General features: G+C 20.5%; 5 protein-coding genes across 7 annotated transcripts; 4 read left to right on the forward strand and 1 right to left on the reverse strand.

Annotated features, from left to right (window-relative positions):
- The first annotated feature begins 329 nt into the window (after positions 1–329).
- Positions 330–5,533, forward strand: LOC102654626 (E3 ubiquitin-protein ligase TRIM33). 2 transcript variants are annotated; one of them, XM_006565419.3, is made up of 11 exons: positions 330–798; positions 1,305–1,534; positions 1,689–1,969; positions 2,081–2,191; positions 2,264–2,458; positions 2,529–2,641; positions 2,791–3,963; positions 4,224–4,383; positions 4,484–4,667; positions 4,795–4,947; positions 5,091–5,531. In XM_006565419.3, the coding sequence occupies exons 1-11, from the start codon at positions 471–473 to the stop codon at positions 5,262–5,264; spliced, it is 3,102 nt and encodes a 1,033-aa protein (XP_006565482.2). In that variant the 5' UTR covers positions 330–470; the 3' UTR covers positions 5,265–5,531. The 2 variants fall into 2 exon arrangements, with proteins under 2 accessions (XP_006565482.2, XP_026297081.1); XM_026441296.1 differs by lacking the exon at positions 1,305–1,534 and having other exon boundaries at positions 672–798; positions 5,091–5,533.
- A 2,859-nt stretch (positions 5,534–8,392) lies between these two features.
- On the forward strand, positions 8,393–12,938 carry LOC100576482 (centromere protein J). 2 transcript variants are annotated; one of them, XM_006565348.3, is made up of 4 exons: positions 8,393–8,529; positions 8,938–12,280; positions 12,369–12,564; positions 12,669–12,938. In XM_006565348.3, the coding sequence occupies exons 2-4, from the start codon at positions 9,030–9,032 to the stop codon at positions 12,795–12,797; spliced, it is 3,576 nt and encodes a 1,191-aa protein (XP_006565411.2). In that variant the 5' UTR covers positions 8,393–8,529; positions 8,938–9,029; the 3' UTR covers positions 12,798–12,938. The 2 variants fall into 2 exon arrangements, with proteins under 2 accessions (XP_006565411.2, XP_006565410.2); XM_006565347.3 differs by lacking the exon at positions 8,393–8,529 and having other exon boundaries at positions 8,832–12,280.
- Positions 12,939–13,217: 279 nt separating this feature from the next.
- On the forward strand, positions 13,218–15,340 carry LOC412666 (serine/threonine-protein phosphatase PGAM5, mitochondrial). Its single transcript, XM_003250600.4, has 5 exons — positions 13,218–13,491; positions 14,071–14,249; positions 14,638–14,852; positions 14,946–15,076; positions 15,141–15,340. The coding sequence occupies exons 1-5, from the start codon at positions 13,334–13,336 to the stop codon at positions 15,283–15,285; spliced, it is 828 nt and encodes a 275-aa protein (XP_003250648.1). The 5' UTR covers positions 13,218–13,333; the 3' UTR covers positions 15,286–15,340.
- Positions 15,341–15,998: 658 nt separating this feature from the next.
- Positions 15,999–18,176, forward strand: LOC551178 (serine/threonine-protein phosphatase PGAM5, mitochondrial). The gene is made up of 5 exons (XM_623571.5): positions 15,999–16,249; positions 16,748–16,923; positions 17,048–17,262; positions 17,435–17,565; positions 17,664–18,176. Exons 1-5 carry the CDS (start codon positions 16,086–16,088, stop codon positions 17,812–17,814), a joined length of 837 nt encoding a protein of 278 aa, XP_623574.2. The 5' UTR covers positions 15,999–16,085; the 3' UTR covers positions 17,815–18,176.
- On the reverse strand, positions 18,061–19,580 carry LOC724784 (nuclear speckle splicing regulatory protein 1). The gene is made up of 2 exons (XM_026441292.1): positions 19,521–19,580; positions 18,061–19,442 (listed from the first exon to the last, which is right to left on the reverse strand). The coding sequence occupies exons 1-2, from the start codon at positions 19,544–19,546 to the stop codon at positions 18,347–18,349; spliced, it is 1,122 nt and encodes a 373-aa protein (XP_026297077.1). The 5' UTR covers positions 19,547–19,580; the 3' UTR covers positions 18,061–18,346.
- Positions 19,581–19,952: the final 372 nt, after the last annotated feature.

The raw sequence follows: 19,952 nt of genomic DNA on the forward strand, positions 1-19,952 counted from the left end.
GTAAATAAATATGATTACTAATTTATCATTATACGAAACTTATAATAATTAATATTCCCTATAAATTGTAATATGTTGTGCACTATATATACATTATTCTATTATCTTATTGTTTAATATATATCTTTTTTTTAAATAATATAAATAATTATTTAAAAAAAATTTATAATACAATTTAGAAAAATTATAAAATTTGTATCAATTTATTTTAATAATATTAAAAAATATTTAATTTAATTACTAAAATTATTAAAATTTCAAATCACTAGAAATTTCAATTTAAGATGACGCTACTATACATGAAAGTTTGCCATCGAATTTCTTATCTAACTATAGTAATTGCATTCAAAGCTTAGAGTGGAGTATGTAGCATGGTGGACCATGGCGCTACATGATTTAAGAAAGATATATTTTCATAAAATATAAAAGCAATTCTTGTGTGTAGTCGTTTATATTTTGACAATTTTAACATGGAAACTCGAACAAATGAGTTATTAACAACAGGTCCTGTAACGATAAAAGAGGAACCACTTGATCAAACTGGCGCGAAGCAAAACATGCAACAATCTCAAGTACAGGGCGTTTGCATTGAAGAAGAATGTGAACAACGTATTGAATGTACAACTGAGGGCCAAGAGACTGAAACACGTGCATTTTTATCGAAATGTGTATTCTGTGGAAAGACATTTACTTTTGGTGATGATCCAAAACTTTTGGAATGTTTACATGCAGCATGTTCGACATGTGTCAATAGCAAACTTAGTGATCACAATACATCGGTCGACGTGGATGTTTTGTGTAAGGCCACATTATATTTATATTAAGTTTTAAATAACATAATACATAAAAATTTATTTTTCTTTTTAAATATATAATATATAAAATATAATAATAATAATATAAAACTTTGTATTAAACAGTACAAATAGCAATATATATTTCCATGTTTATTATTAATAAAGTTATTAAAAAAATACTTTATCATATAGAATTATAATAAATTTCAATTTACAAATAATAAAAATTTTTTATAAAAACTACAGATTTTTAATTTTTCTAAAAATTATAATTTTAAAAAATAGATTCTAAAAAAAAATATTGATATATAAAATATCATTTATAATATTTATATAATGTGTATAATATTATTATGTGTATAATATTTATATAATTTATATAATATTAATATAATATGACATATGTAATTTTATAATTATATATATAAATATAAAGATATTTTTTAATAATTTGTAATATAATATATAATAATGTACACTACAACATAGAAATATATATATTTGCAGTGGAGAGTAATGTGATTACTTGCCAAATATGTAATGTAACAACACAAGCAGAAAATTTAATTGAAAATCGATTTTTATCAAAATTTATTGAAGAAGATAATAGTCCAGGTACTGATGATGAGTCTAAAGAAACAGAAGAAGAGAAAAAATGTACTAGTTGTCATGATAATGCTAATGCCACAAGTTGGTGTGTAGAATGTGAAGAATTTATATGTCAAAATTGTGTTATGGTAATAAAAATATATCTTAATAGTAATAGTTATATTGTTAAATAATATAAATATATTAAATAATTATATTATATATATTATATTAAATAATTATATTATATTATAAATATTAAATAATTTTATAATTTATATTTAAATAGTTATTTATTTTAAGGCACATCAAAGATTAAAAATAACAAAAGATCACACAATTAAACCAAAGGATGAAGTTGCCAATGATAGAGATAATGTTAAAAAAAGCAACAAAAAAATACCTGGCTATTTATTTTGTACAATTCATTCACATGAACAATTATCTTTATTTTGTCAAACATGTGATAAACTTACTTGTAGAGATTGTCAACTAAGTGAACACAGAGATCATAAATACAAATTTATTCATGAAATTGCTGCTGAAACCCGTGCTTCTGTATCAACTTTACTTAAAGAAGTGAGGTAATTTTTTTATTTTTATATTTTTTTTTTAACAATGTGTTTATAAATGTTATAATTATTTTTTTAAAAAGTTATTTATATCAATTATTTTATTAATTATATTTTTCATAGTTATAAACGAGTTTTATTAAAAAGTGCAATGAAAGTTATAGAAGATAGACAAGTTCTTATATTAGAGAAAAAGAAAAATTTAGTACAAGATATAACACAAATGGTGGTGCAGTAAGTTATAATAAATTTTATATTTATATGTTTAAATAAATTAAAATTATTTCATGTTTTTTTACATTTTAGATTAACAAATACAATTAATACACGAGGAAAACAATTAGTTATGCGTTTAAATGAAGTTTGTGATCAAAAGCAAAATACATTAAATGAAAAAAAAGTTGCTTTAGATCAATTATCAAAACTTACAGATCATTGCATTCAATTTGTAACTCATGCTTTAAAAAAGGGTTCAGATATGGAATTATTATATAGTAAAAAGTATGTATTTCAAATATTATTAAATGCAAATTTAAAAAAAATATAAATATAAATATTTTATAATTTTTAGATCTGTTACAAGTCATTTACAAAGAATAAAAAGTAGACGAGCTGATATTCCAAATCCAGAAATACCAGTTAGAATACATTTGTCCTTGGAGAAAGTACCAGATTTGATAAAAGGTTAAATTAATAATAATAGGTGCTTAATTATGTATTATTATATAGGTAGTATATGATATTGCTATAAGTGAAACATGCTCTATATTTTTATTAAAATGACATAAATATTTAATGAATTATACAAAATAAAATTTTTTTTTTAATTTTAGTGGTTTCATCTATTGGAGCAATAGTAGTGGATGGTAGAGTATATCCTTCAACATCTCCATTGGGTGGAATAAATACACCTGTTATGTCATATAATGAATCACAAACAGATCAAAAACAAACAACAAATTTGTCAAATACACATATAGATGGTTCTTCCATAACTGCACAATTACCTACTACAACACAACAATCTAATAGTATGCAACAAAATTCTTACCAACAAGTGCCTCTTCATATAGCATCTCAACAGCAACAACAAACACAATCGCAAAATTATGTACAACATTATCCTATAAATAATATGCCACCTCGATCATCACCACAAGCACATCAACCACGGGTACCGTATGCAGTTAATTTCAACAACAGACTACAACAACCAATAATGATACAACAACGTCCTTTGGGAAGCTGTCATCAACAAGTAACATCATCTACGCATCCTCATCAACAAGTACACATAGATCAACTTGGACAAAATACAAGTTTACGTGGACTTCTTGCACATAATCCACCACCTTTTCGACCTTCTACAAATCATGTATCATATCGACTGCCACCTTATAGATATCCTACAAATAATTCTCAACGGCCAGTACCACCACCTGCATATCAACCAACAAATACATCAATAGTATCTGGTATAAGACTTCAACAATGTAATCCAACTTCTCCATCCACGCAACATATAAATTATCCTGTGCAACAACCAACCACAGCCCGTTGGCATATACCTCAAAATGTTAATCCTTGTCTTCCTTTTTATGCTTCCCGTCATCAATCAAGTACACCTTCCATGTCAGTTCCTAATGATACTTACAAGATAACATTAAAAAATCAACAATCAAATACAAGTCAAAAATATAGCACACAGACGACTACTGCTTCTGATAATCCACCTCAATCACAAAATTCAATATCTATTGGTCATACAGTTAGTTCGTCGGTATCTAAAACGCCTAGTCCCGTACTTCCTGGGAAATCAGATGAAACTGAAAAAAGTTTAGACAAATTTTGTCAGAAATCTTTAAATGATCTGATGCTTACCATCGCTAAATTAGATAGTAATGGAATTGTAGTTATACCAGAAGCTCAACGTAATCAATTAGATTCTGCCCAAGTAGATAGTTCCACTGATGAAGGAATAAATCCAATGACCGAAAATTCATCAGGTAATTAAATTTTTTATTAAGTTTTTTAATAGTATATCTTATTTAAATTTTTATATAGTATATATTTAAAAAAAAAAATAATAGAAATAATTGTAATTATTATTCAAAATGTTTTTTAAAATATATAAATTGCATATATAAAATATTTTATATTTTTATTTTACAAAATAAATTATATTTTCTATTATTATTTTTAATAAATATATATATATATATTGCATATATATATAAATATATATATACAATTATATGTTTAATAGATACTTCAAAAAATGCTGCAGCATCTATGGCAAAAGATGATCCTAATGAAGACTGGTGTGCAGTATGTATGGATGGAGGAGATGCAGTACTTTGTTGTGATAAATGCCCGAAAGTCTTCCATTTATATTGTCATATTCCTAGTTTAAAATCATTTCCTGAGTAAATATTTCAATAATATAATATAATATGTAATATAATAATAATATGTACATTTATTATTAATCTTAATTTTTTTTTTTTTTTTTTCTTTTTTTTGAAGTGAAAGTGAAACTTGGCAGTGTATGTTATGTACAAATGTATTAGATTGTTCAGATGATCCACCAGGAGAAAAAAGACCAAATACTATGAGTGCAAAAGAATTGCGAATTGCACAAAGAATTGTATTAGAACTTTATTGTCAATATGAACAAAGTTTACCTTTCCGTGAAGTTGTATCCAGTGAGGTAAATTTATTGTATAAATTTATATAAAATTTATATATTATATATATAATATATAATATATATAATATTTATATATTATAAGGATTAAAAACATAAAAATTATTATTTTATTTATTATTATCAACAGATAGTCGACTATCATCGCATCATAAAAAAACCAATTGCATTAGATATAATTAGAGATAAATTAAAATCTGAACATCCAAATCATTATACAGATTTAAGACAAGTAATGGCAGACATCAGATTGATGTTTAAAAATGCTTTTACATACAATCCTGTAAGTTTTATTAAAAAATTTGTAAACATATGGAATCAATAGATAAAATCATATAATATAAAAGCATAGAAATAAAAAATTTTTATAAAAATATATATATATATATATATATATATTTCGCATAATAATTTTACTTTATTTAGGTTGAATCACAAGTCTATCAAGAAGCACGAAATTTAGAAGAATTTTTCGAAAAATTATTATTAAAATGGGCACCAAATTATGCCTATGATGATCCTTTTCTTTCAGCTGATAAAGACGAGGATGAAGAAGTGTTCCCTCCTAATAGAAAATATCGTCGTATAGTTACAGATTAATTTCCATTTTTCATAATTAAGTACGTAAATAAGTATGTTATTTTTAAAATACGTAGCAGAATTATCTTTCGAAATTGATACTTATGTATATTTAACATTGCTTTTCATGTTTAATTAATTGATAAAATACTTTATATTTACTAACAAACTGAACAGATGTTTACAATTATAGCATATATAGATTTCTTCAAATTTTATGTTCAATGAAGAGAATTTTATATCATGCTTAATTCTGTGAGCTTATTGCATGAATTTGTAAATTAAAAGTGAGTTGTTATTCACAAGTTTTAAAATATTTGTATATTTACTATTATCTATGAAATTGATAAAATGTTTATCGTTCAATTATTAATTGTATTATTAAAAAATAATTATGTTAATTTTGCAATAAAATATATCGGTAAATATACAAGTATATTTTTTATAAAGTATTACAATATATATATTATATATTCATATACAATTTTATGTAAGAAGTATTGTAGGGAATGAACTGAGTATAATTAATTAAAATTAAGAAAAAAGAAATTATAAAAACATTTTCAATATAATTTTATTTTTTAATTATGATCATCGAAATTATATTATTGCTCTTTTTGAAGTGAATTTAATCTTCAATTTGAATACAGATTCAAATAAATTTCATCATAGATTATGTAACTAATTTAATAAAAGTAGATATTTGATTAAATTTGAATTAATTAGAATAAACAAAGTTAATCACTGTTATATACATTTTTAATATCACTATAAATAATGTTTTAGATATGAAGAGTAAATTGATTAGATAAGAGAATCTGTAATATCTCATCATGTAAGGATAAAAGTAATATCTAATTTCTTAAATAAAGTGAGATGACATATTATTTTGCATAAACTACATTGATATGCAAGATTTTATCTATTTAAATAATTTCACAAGAAATTATAGTAGATAATCCAAGTAAAAAAATAAATAAATTAGTATCACCATAAATATTTAATCATAAATTAATACTAAATTATTATTTATATTTTGAATGAATAATGAATGCTATATAGAATTTTTTCAATATAATGATGTTATATATAATTTGTATGTAATTCTTAGTAAATAATTTATTTTTTATAAAAATATGTCATTTTAATAATAAGCATATTTGCTTTATTAAACATACTTTATATATTCATAATACAAATAATATTTAAATTCTTATATAATTCTTATATAATTGAACTAATATTATTATCAAATAAAATAAAAATTTAAAATGAATGCTAATAAATTTTCTTGTATAAAATTTAATATATAGGATATTAATATATTTGTATATTAATATCTTTGAAGAATGGATTCTGAAAATCAAAATAAATATTTAAAAAAATGTGGATTAGGTTTATTTATTAAGTAATAAATAATTAAAGTTTTATGTTGAACAAAATAAAATGGGGAAAAAATGAAATCATTTTGATTCTATCATCACATTCTGTTTTTGTCTTGATTTATATGAATGCAAATAACTTAATAAATAAACTTCAACCAATACTTTTATACATCAATTTTTGTGTTTGAAATTTTTTTGACATTCTCATTAATACTGTTCTAATTGTATTAATATATAAATAACAACAATTCTTGCAATATTTCTTACATAATATGCTATACATTGTATTATCATTCTAATAATAAACTATAGGATGTTTTATTACTTGTTAATATGAAGTACAATTGAGTATCTTGCAATAATTATACTAAAATTTTATAAATTCATTTTCAAAATATTTTGTTTTAAAAAAACTTTTTTTTCATTTTTAACATTTAAAATTATATAGTATATTTATAATGAATAAATTTTTGTAACATAATAATATAAAAAGATTAATGTTTAAATTTAATTTATTTTTTTTATTATATTTGATTAATTTTATTTTTTTTAAATTTTGTATGTTTTAATTTTATATTTATTTGATATCACCTATATAATTATATATAATAAATTTGTAAATTTTTTTAAATTCATAATTTTATATAAATAATAATACTTTGAATTTTTCTAAATTATTATAATATTTTCATATTTATAATTTATAATAAAAATTTAATAATGAATGTATTTAATAAATAAATACATAATAAAAATAAATACATAAATACATTATTGTAACATTTCACATTAATTATGTTATTTATTTTAGTTCAATGAAAAAAATAACAATTTAAAAATATATCATAATTTAAAAGATATAATTTTATAATGAAAATGAAATAAAATCAATGATTTTATAATATAAACTTTGATAATAATAAAAATATTAAAAAATTAAAAATAAATATTGTTTTTTACTTTTGGATATTGAAATTTTGGATTTTAAATTTATAAATGTTTATAAATATAAATATAAATTTTTATAAATTTCAACCAGTATTTAATGATAATTTAAAAATTATTTATAGAAAAATTTTTTTAAATTTTTACTAATAATGTTGCCATAATTATTGTGATGCCATATTGAATTTTTATCCAATCCACTTCAAGAATAGATTCACTAACGTGCATCAAATTCAAATAATTTAAATACATTCACAACTACTCATTCAATATAAATAAAATCACGTGATCAAAAGCAAAAAAAAATTAAAGTTTAATCAAATTTTAAAATATTGTTTATTTTATTAATTATTCTTAAAAAGAAACTTCTTTCACAAACTTCTTTCTTTTATTAATTTATTTACATAATTATTTTTTTGTTAACTCAAACATAAATTTGATAATAATGAAATGACAAATTTCTTTTGAAAAAAAAATATATAAATATATCTAATTTTTATAAAAATAGTAAATTAAATTAATCATTTAATAAAAGCTAGCATATATATTGTTATCCACAAGTTATTTATATATATTTCATCTATTTTAAATGAAATAAATATATATTAATTGCAAATAAATATTTAACAAATAGAATTATTTTGATATTTTGATATAGATATTTTTTCGTAAAGTATACATGTTTATATTTATATTTAATATTCAATCTTATTGTTAATATAGATACAGTTTTATTATTATTATCATTATAAATTCAAATCGTATATACATATATATACACACACATATGTACACATAACCATACACAATTCTCTTTTACATGCATATTATTTTTAAATTGTCAACCAATTTTAAAAGAGTGTTTAATAAAACGTATTAATGAATGTAATAAATTTAATTCGTAATATATTTTTTATAGCATTTATAGATCTTTTTTATACAGATAAGAAAGAAAGGTGAGAAAATGAATAAAATATAAATATTTTATTTTTGAATGATTAATTTATATTTTTTTCATGACAGAACACATACGCACATGTATATAATATTTTTTGCTAATTCTTGACATTTCATAATTATAATTTTGAATAAAAAATAAGATATTTTTGAAGTAAATATTATTTTAAGATATTTATTATAAATAAAAATAATTAAAATAAAAATATCATATTTTTATATGTTATAAAATAATGAATATAATAATTTAATTCATAATATATTTTTTTATTTATGTGAATTTATATATAATTCTAAATATATGTAAATCATTGAATACATCTAATTGTCAAATTATATAAATATATAATTGATTTTTACATATTAAATTTATTATACATTCCATGTTATTCAAAAAATGGACATAGAAGCATCTGTAGTTGAACGTTTACAAAAATTGAGACAGTGGCAGTTAGAACAACAAGAACGATTATTAAAACAGCAACAGATACAAAGAGATATGTTAACACAAAAACAAGATTGTATGTATAAAGCACTTGAATTATCAATACAAGAACTTGATCTTAATGAAGATACATTAAATATAAATAATTCAAATGAAATTGACAATAATGAGATTAATAACAAAGATTTAATTACATTACATAATAAATCACAAATAAAAGAAAGTTGCATACAAATGATAAATGATAATATATCATGTATAAGTCAAAATAATAGTTTTGAAAATATGATTTTACAACAAAAATCTCCTACAAGGAATTTTAATGATGATATAATTAATATTGAAAATCATATAAAAAGACAATCAAAAGATGAAATAAATTCAATAATTTCTTCAGAAAAAGAAAAACAAATAGAAAATTTTTTTATAGATGGAATAGCACCATTACCTCCTGATAAAACAGTCATTAATCATATCTCTATTGATGATATACCAATTTTTTCTCCTAAAAAAGATTTTCATACATTGTTAGAAGAAAAATTGAAAGATAATAATGAAATTGAACCTCTTATAAAATCCAATGCTAGTTCAGGAAATAAAATAAAAAAACCATTTTTAAGAAAAGGAGAAGGTTTAACTCGATTTAAATTAAATCAAAAGTCACAATCTTCTACTTTAAAGATTAGATCACGTAGTGCTTCTTTTAATAATAAGACACAATCTGGTTTTAAATATTCCAAAAATGAAAATAAATCTAATAAAAGTACACAAGATTCAAAAAATGCACAATTATCAAAAAATATACATTGTACAAATTTAGCCCAAAAACATTTATCTTTAAAAAATATTCCATTGCCAAAAAAAAAAATTCATAGTAAATCTGAATCTAATATTTCATCTTCTCATTTGAAAGATTATATTAATGAAATGAAAAATACAATTGAATTAAACAGTTCAGATTTTCATTCTGGAACCCATAAAGAATTGGAAGAAGTACGGATATTTGAATTGTTGGAAGAAAAAGCAGAAAATTCTAGTTTTTGTTCTACATCTAGTACAGTTACTGCATTTTTACAACAATCAACTCCATTTAAAGTGAAAAATGCTGAATATAAAACAGAAAATAATATGAAAAAAACAAAACAAATAATTCCAATAAATAAAGTATCTAAAAAACAATTGGATTTGAAATCATCTAATCAAATATTTAAATGTACTACATCAAATAAAGATATTACGGATGATATTACTCACTCTGATTTTATGCCTTTTGAAAATCAAAAAACTAATCATGATAGTATATATGAAAATATACAACATATCGATGAAAATAATACAATGAAAACAAATGAAGATGAACGTATACTAAGAAATGAAATTCAATCTACATATAATGAACAAAATTTTTGTAATGTGCCTGTTGTTGAAAAAAATAATGAAATAAATGATAGTCTTCATGTTAGATTTTCTGAACATAACGAATACAAAACAATTGGATTAACAGATACATCAAATACATCAACTGAATCATTAGCAACAAAATGTTTTCTTGATGATAAACTTTGGAGTGATTCTTCAATTTTAGAAACTGAATCTATCATAGAAACAATCCCAATAGCATTTAATATGTCACAACCTTCTATAACAATGAAAAGTAAAATGCAAGAATTAAATTATAAAACTCAAAATTGTGAAGATATAAAACAAGATAATAATTCTATTTGTGAAACAAATATACATCAATATGTTTATCATAAAGATGAATTAGAAATATCAGACACAGAAGATCAGATTTCTAATGATGAAGCAAGTAATTCATATAAGAATAGTCAAAATAATTCAATATCACAAAAAACTGATAACTATAATATTAGAACATTAAAACAATATATGAAAAGATATGACAATAAAGAAATAGATGAATATGTACATAATTGTGATAATGGAAAAGTCACAGAATATCAAGAAAATGTAAAAGATTTACAAGAAACAAACGGAACTATTTTTAAATCAGAACTTTTAAGAAATCGTTTATTAGAACTTGAACAAGAAATTAGTATATTTCGTAAAGAAAATACAGCGTTATCTATGCAACGTAAAAAATTACATGAAGATTATAAGAATCTATGCAAAGAATATGCAGAAAAAGAAAAAAATTTTGAACAAAATAAAAAACAAATGGAAGAACGCTTACAAGAAGAAAAGAAAAAATTAGCACGTCAGAAAGCGGCACTAGAAAATAGAATGCGAGATTCGCAAGAAAAAGCTCAACAAAGTAAATTAGAAAGACAAGAAAATCAAAATTTAAAACAAGAAATAATAAAATTAACAGAAGAGATGCAAATAAAAGAAAGTAGATGGAATGCAGCAGAATCTAGATATAAATGCCAAATGAGAATATTAAAAAGAGAAAATTCAAAATTAAAACAAGAAACAGAAAGATTACAAAATTTAAAAAAAAATGATAGAAATAAAGGAAAATTTGGAACATCTGCAAATACAAAAGTAATTCATCAAATTAATAAACAGCTTGATATGCAGCTTAAAGAATCTCAAAAAATTAATGATGCTTTATCACAATCTGACCAAAAACTAATGATAAAAACAGTAACTAATGATCAGAATATAGAAAAAGGAAAAGGATATAATTGTAATCATAATAAAAATATAATTAATAAATCAGAAAGTCAAACAACTATAACAGATGTTGCTAAAAAACGAAATTTATATGAAAATTTAATCAAAGAAGCAACATCAGATTTAATAGAAATTCAAGAGCAATTTAATATTTCTGAAAATTTAAATAAATCTGAATCAGAATTAAGCCATAAATTTAAGAAATTAGGTAATAAAACAAGTAAAAAATCATATGATGAATGTGATATATTCTTTAACCATAATAATGAAATAAAGATCAATGAAGATAATCAAATTAAAAATATTCAATTACATATGCAGAATGATCACACATCTTTAATACCATCTATAAAAACATATAATGAAAAAAGTTTGGCATCATCAGATAAATCTAATACATATATAACAACTACATCTTCAAACAAAACTAAACAAGATGCTAAACAAGATGTGACACAAATTGAATATTTTGATGGTTCTATTGAATATAGATTTCCAAATGGAAATATTAAAAAGATATTTCCTGATCAAGGTGTAACTAAATTAATATATTATAATGGAGATATGCGTGAAACTAATAAAGATGGAAAAATAAAATATTTTTATGCATCAACATGTACATGGCACACAACAATGCCAGATGGTTTAGAAATTTTAGAATTTTCTGAGTGAGTTATTTTTTAATTTTATTATTTAATTATAAATTTCAGTATATAAAATTTTCTACAGTAAATATTATTTTTTGCTATTATATAGTGGTCAAATAGAAAGACGATCGCAGAATGGCACAGTAGAAGTCTCATTTCCAGATGGTTCAGTACGAATTCTAGAGTCAGATGGTATTGAAAAATGGACATTGCCAGATGGAACATTAATTCAAATTCTTACTAATGGTGAAAAAATTCTCACTCTACCAAATGGACAACGTGAAATACATACTAATACTCATAAAGTAAAAAGATATTTATTTTCTTAAAAATAAAAATTTTATAATTTTTTTAAAAAATTTATATCTATATAAATATTTATATAAATATTTTTTTATATGATTTTTAGAGACGGGAATATCCTGATGGCACTGTTAAACTAATTTATCTTGATGGTACACAAGAAACTCGTTATTCAAATGGTAGAATACGTCTTAAAGATAAAGATGGTAATCTTTTAATGGATTCCTGTCAATAAAAATTATAAATATTATAGGCACAAAACTGAAAATAGTATTTAATAAAATAATGAAATTTTATTTAAAATCATATATTAAACATAAATAAATTTTTAATAATAAATAATTAAAATTATTAGATATAAAATCTGAAATATATTGTACGTAAATTAAAATAAATTTTTTATTATTAATATGATATAAAAGCAAAATTTGTTATATTAATTATATGTTTCTAAATTATGAATATTTTTAAAAAATTATTCATTTTCTATTTCTTATTTTTTACTTATATGTTATATATACATAATTATTAAAAATATATTAAGTATAGTATTTAACTCAATTATTTAAATCAATTTTTTTTTTAAGAAACATTAATTATGTTTTGCCTATTTATTTTAATAGCTTATTTTAAGTAGTACTACTTATTCTATTACTAAAACAGTGTTGCCAAATTCAATATCACGTATTTAAGATTAAAGATGTAGGTTATGTTTCAGATAAAGTTGATCAAATCACTTAGAAGATTTAATTGTAATATTTTATTGTACCAATGTCTATACGTTCAAATTTTAAAAAATGGATTGTAGGATTTGGTGCATTAGGTGGTGCTATGTTTTTTTATCCAAATGATAATGATAATAATAGTCAATTTTTACACACACATAAATTTGGAATAGCAACTTCTAGTTGGGATCATAATTGGGATAGGTATATATATATATTCTTTAGTATTGTTATTATTGTTATTCGTATAAATATTTCACAATATAATATGTAACACATTATTTAATTAAAATTATATTTCATATCTCTTTCGTTATTATATATATTATTCTTTTGCATATACTAAAATAAATATACAAATTTATTAAAATAAAATTAAAAATAATATATTTAAATAATTTGATTATTAAATAAAATATTATTTTTTATTGCGTTTAAAATTTTAATATTATTATTATTTTGTTAATTAATAATTAATATTAATATTTTATTATTAAATATATATGTTAAACATTTATTGTTTTTCATGTTATTAAATATTATTATTATTATATTCATATTATTATTTATGTAATAAATATATAGTAATGTATATAAAATATATTTAATGATACATATAAATTGTTTTTATATAATAATTATAAAAAATATTTTTAATACATTTATATTTTTAATCATCAAATATTTTTAATACATTTTTTTCATATTTTTTTATATAATTATTTTATTAATTGTTATCATTTTTAATTAATTTTTATATTTGTACTATTGTTATGTCTTTAGGCGAGATCCAAAAAGTTTAGTAAAACCAATGAAAATAGATAATGAATCTAATCAAAATTTATATAATAAACAATTAATAAATAAAACAGCAAAAGCTATACGTCATATAATTTTAATTCGTCATGGGCAATATAATATAGAAGCTAAAACAGATATAGATGGGATACTTACAGATCTTGGTTGGTATTTATAACACTTTTTTATATATATATATATATATTAAATTTATTTTAATAATTTTTAAAGTAATTTGATACATGTATCAAGTTTATATATTGTGTATATATGATAATATAATAATATGATAATATTAAATAATTAATGAAATGAAAGTAATATAAAATAATGATTTATAATATAATATCAAGTTTTTATATAAAATTATTTTATTTAAAATAAAATTTAGTTAAATGTTAAATTATTTTATTATATTGAACAAAATATATTTAAATTTCTTTTTTATGTGTGAAATGTATATTACTATTATAGTATTACTATAGTATATTATAATATAATACTACTATAATAGTAATATATATTTAATAAAATTTTTAAAATTTTATAAAGGTAGACAACAAGCTGAGGCAACAGGGAAAAGATTACAAGAATTAGGTTTTCCTTATACTCTACTTGTACATTCAACAATGACAAGAGCACAAGAAACTGCTAAAATTATAAGCAAAGATCTTAAGAATGTACCAATAAAATGTGATTTGCTTCTTAATGAAGGTGCACCAATTCAACCTGATCCACCATCATCTAACTGGAAACCTGAAGTAAATGTAAATATATAAATTAAAAAAATTATAAATATTTATATTTTAAAAAATATTTATTTAAAATAATATTGCATAAAAGATATTAATATATTTCAGTTTTATAGAGATGGACCTAGAATAGAAGCTGCATTTAGAAAATATTTTCATCGTGCAGATTTTGCTCAAGAAAAGGACTCTTATACAATTCTTGTTTGTCATGCAAATATTATTAGATATTTTGTATGCAGGTAAATTATTTTACATATGTTATTGATTAATACAAGTTAATATTATTTTTTTAATTCATTCCAGAGCATTACAATTTCCACCTCAAAGTTGGTTGCGTTTAAGTTTGAATCATGCTAGTATTACATGGATTACTATTTATCCTGATGGTATTGTAAAATTATGGGCTTTTGGTGATACAGGACATATGAAACCACAGCTATTTTTATAATTAAATTTAAAATAGCATATCATTTTATTTAATAAAAACATTTATGTTATCTATATTTCATTTTTGTATACAAGTTTTATAAAATTATAATTTTTGTTTTACTTCATTCATGAAACTGTATCATTTTTGTAAAAATTTTATAAACATAACTAATGTAAATATGTTTTAAATATAAAAAGAAAAATATTTAGAAACATCTCAAAAAAGAATATTTCAATTGTTTTTTTATTTCTATAATTTGCAAATTACAAAATAAAATTGATTATTAAAAGATATTATTTTTCTCATAATTTTGAAAAAATTAATTATAATTTCGAATGAAGAAAAAAATTTAAAAAATTGTATTAACATTTTTATATATTAGCATTTTATAAAAGTTTATTTATTCTTATAGAAATACATAATTATTAAATTAAGTTTATTTATATTAATCATACTAATAAATTGATATAAAAAAATAAATAATCTTAAAATTGTAAATCAATCTTGTTTTTTTTAGATTTTAATCACATGGTTTTGTTTACTTCCTTTGATTTAATTCATTGGACAGACTATAGAAATAATGATTGTTAGATAGATAAATTTTCAAAATTCGAAAGAATTTTCTAATTTTTTTTTTTATCTTATTATTCGTATTAAAATAGTATTTTATATATTTTTTTTCTCATTAGAATATATTTATTATTTTTATTATTATTATTAAAAAAAGCAAAAAAAATTCCAAATTCAAAGACATTCTATACATGAACAGCATTGATTTAAATGATTAAAAACTTTGGTCGTGGAAATTTATAATAATAATGCCTATACGTTTAAATTTAAAAAAATGGATTGCTGGATGTGGTGTAATTGGTGGTGCAATGCTTTTTTATCCAAATGATAACGATCATGTTCAATCATCACAAAAACAACATTCTTGGATAACACCTTCATCTTGGGGCAGATGGGATCATAATTGGGATAGGTTATATTTATTATTATTATCATAGTTATTTATGAAAATATTATTGATTTTATAATTCAATTATTAAAATCTTTTTTCATATTTTTCTTAATAAAATTAAATAATTTGTAATTAAATAAATAAATTAATTTTCTAATAAATACATATATTTTATATAAACGTAAAAAAAATATACTTTATTTAAATAAAATATTAATTTTTATTTTTAAATATAAATTCATTTAATGTAGTCAATATTATAATATTATAATAATTATTATCCATTTAAGATATTTTAATATATAAAAAATATATATATTATATTGTATATTATTATATATTATATATTATATTCCATTTTTATTTTTGCTTTAAAAATAGTATGAATAAAAATATTATATTATAAATTAGAAATATTTAATATTTCTAATATTTTAATATTTGTTTCTGTAAAATTCTGGGAATTTTATATTTTTTATTTTATTATTTAAAAATTCAATTTATTATATTCATTTATAGACGACATCCAGAGTGGTTAGCAAACGTAGCTAAATCAGATGATGAAACTGATAAAGAATCACGTAAAAAAAGATCAATTAAGAAATCAAATGTGAAACATCACATAATTTTAATTCGTCATGGACAATATAATACAAAAGGCAAAACAGATTCAGATCGAACACTTACAACTCTTGGTTGGTATCAAATAATATATTATAATTTTAAATATATTAAATTGTTATAATAAAAATATAAATATAAATATAAATCTATTAAAAAAATATATATTAATAACTATGAAAATTTTAAAATATAAAGGTAGGCAACAAGCAGAGGCAACAGGAAAAAGATTACAGGAATTAGGATTACCATATTCCTTGATTGTACAATCAACAATAATTCGAGCTAAAGAAACTGCTAAAATTATAGAAAAATATCTTAAAGATATTACACTCAAAGAAGATTCTGTACTTAGTGAAGGTATGCCAATTGCACCTGATCCTCCAATTAATGTTTGGAATTCTGAAGTAGTTGTAAGTATATAATATTTATTATATAATTATTAAAATTTTTATTTTTGGAATATTACATATTTTTATATATTATATTATGAAACAAAAAATAAAGAATTTTAGAATTTAATTCTTATTAAATCATTTTTTTCTTTAATATATAATAATTTTACTTTTTTTTAATGTATTTCAGGTTTATGAAGATGGACCTAGAATAGAAGCTGCATTTAGAAAATATTTTCATCGTCCAGAACCTAGTCAGGAAAAAGATTCATATGTTATTCTTGTTTGCCATGCAAACGTTATTAGATATTTTGTTTGTCGGTAATATATTGTTAAATAAAAATAAAATTAATTAAAAATTATAATATATAAATATATTAATATGTAAAATTTATGTATTATTATTTTATTTGTTTTAGAGCATTGCAATTTCCACCTGAAGGTTGGTTACGTTTAAGTTTAAATCATGGAAGTATTACATGGGTATCTATTCGTCCTAATGGAAGGGTAACATTAAGAAGTTTAGGTGATAGTGGACATATGGAACCACAACTTATTTCATCTTATTAAACCATATAATTTATTTATTCGTTTAATATTTAAATCATGCAATTTATGATTTGCTAAAAATGAAATATTTTTAATTATTTATTTGTAAAACCATTAATATTTTCAAAAAAATTTTATACTTGCATAAAATAGTACTTTTTAAATAAAAAAATTATATGCAATGCATAGAATATTTTGAAAATAAGGAAGAATAAATGTATATGATTTTATTACTGTGCATTAGCATTATAGAAGTTAAATAATGTATTGTAACCATAATGTGCCATCATTTATTTTTGTGTATAAAAATTTATATATTATAATATTGATAACAGACATTTTTCCAGATTACAGTGTATCATTAATACAATTTCTATACAATATTTTAATTAACTATTTTATTACATACATACATATTACATTAAAAAGAAAAATCTTATATTTTATATTATAAATGTGTTTTTTTATCAGAATTATATAAAATCCTAATATACTGCTGAATGCTTTTTAAGTATTAACTTTTTACTTTTATATATTTTATAAATATGTTAAATTATGCAATTGACAATCTCATAGATTTTCTAGAGTAATATCTTTGCAATGCTGCTTCAAATTCAGGACCAATTGTTCTTTTTTCCCAAATTTTAGATCGTTCTTTTTTTTCTGCTTCTATTTTTGCTTTTAAACTAATAGTTTTTCTTTCGATTTCATCATTATTTTCAGATTTTTCTAATATTTTATTATTTTTTGAATTGAAATTTTCTATTTTAATTTCATTAAGATTTCCTTCAGGTTTAATATTTTCAGTTTGTTGCTTTTGTCTTTTAGCATCATATTCTACTTCTACAGTTTCTTTTTCAATATTTTTACGCTTTTCAGGTAAAATAATGTTTACTTTATTTTCCATTTTTTCTTCAATTTCAATTTCTGTATCACTGTCTTCTACTCTTCTTTGTCTATATTGTCTATTTTTTTTTATTTCTTTATTTTTAATTTGTTCTTTATTTATAGCACTAATATCTGTCTTTTTAGTTATAGTATTTAAATCATTTTCATCATTATTTATATTGTTTTTGATTTCAGATTTCTCTGAAGATTGAATAGTTTGCACATACAAATGTCTATAAAATCCTGACATATCTTGTTGTTTTTTAACATCTGCAATAGCTTCTAATTTATCCATTCTATTTTCTTCTTCTTCCATTCTTTTAAATTCTTCTAATTTTGCTCTATAAGCAGAAGTAACAAAACTTTCTTTATCTGCATACATTGTTCCCTCTGCTTCTCGTTCTTTTTGAACCATTCTTTCTATTCTATATTCTTGTTCTTTTTTTCTTCGTTCAGCAGCTTTCAAAAGATTTTGGATATATTTTGGTTTCTTTCTTTCATCTTTTGTAATTTTAAATTGATCTTTTTTTCTTTCTATATCATCATATACTTCATCATATTGAAATATTGTTGGGTTTTCTTTCAATGCTTTTTGCATATTTAATTTTATTTGTTTTTTTATTTTGTTTTTTTCTCCTTCTGCCTGAAGAGCTTTTTTAACCCAATCTGTACCATCTTCTTCATCCGATTCATTACTATCACCAAATATATTGTTAACCTTTGGAGTAATATGTTGTTTTTTAGATAAAATTAAACCATATCTAAAATTTATTATGATGGTTAATAATTTGTTTTTTTTTTTTACATTCAATTTTATTATTAGTATTTCTATTACTTACTGTTTTTCTTCTTTGATATCAGACATATTTATGCAATATTATTTATTAAACTCTTACAAATATTTATATGATTATATTGAAAATATTATAGGTTTTTTATGTTTTTTATGTTTGCAAGCATTATAATATTTCTTTAATATAATTTTATTAAAATAAATTTAAATAAAATATATCTTTAAAATTTAAATAATGCTAAAATATTAAAAAAAAAAAGATGTAATATATATATATATTTTGTTATAACATGTTATAAAACTTATATATATAATAGTTTAGAATCAATTTTAAAATATGGTTATGATTAATTATGCATAAACGTTCTTTTAATATTAATATACAATTTTTTGATTAAATTGAAATATTTTTATATTTTTTTTTAAATATTTCTACAAATTCTAACGTACAAAATCTAAAAACGATGATTTTCAGATT

This window comes from Apis mellifera, linkage group LG6, assembly GCF_003254395.2.
Source record: "Apis mellifera strain DH4 linkage group LG6, Amel_HAv3.1, whole genome shotgun sequence".
Lineage (NCBI taxonomy): Eukaryota > Metazoa > Arthropoda > Insecta > Hymenoptera > Apidae > Apis > Apis mellifera.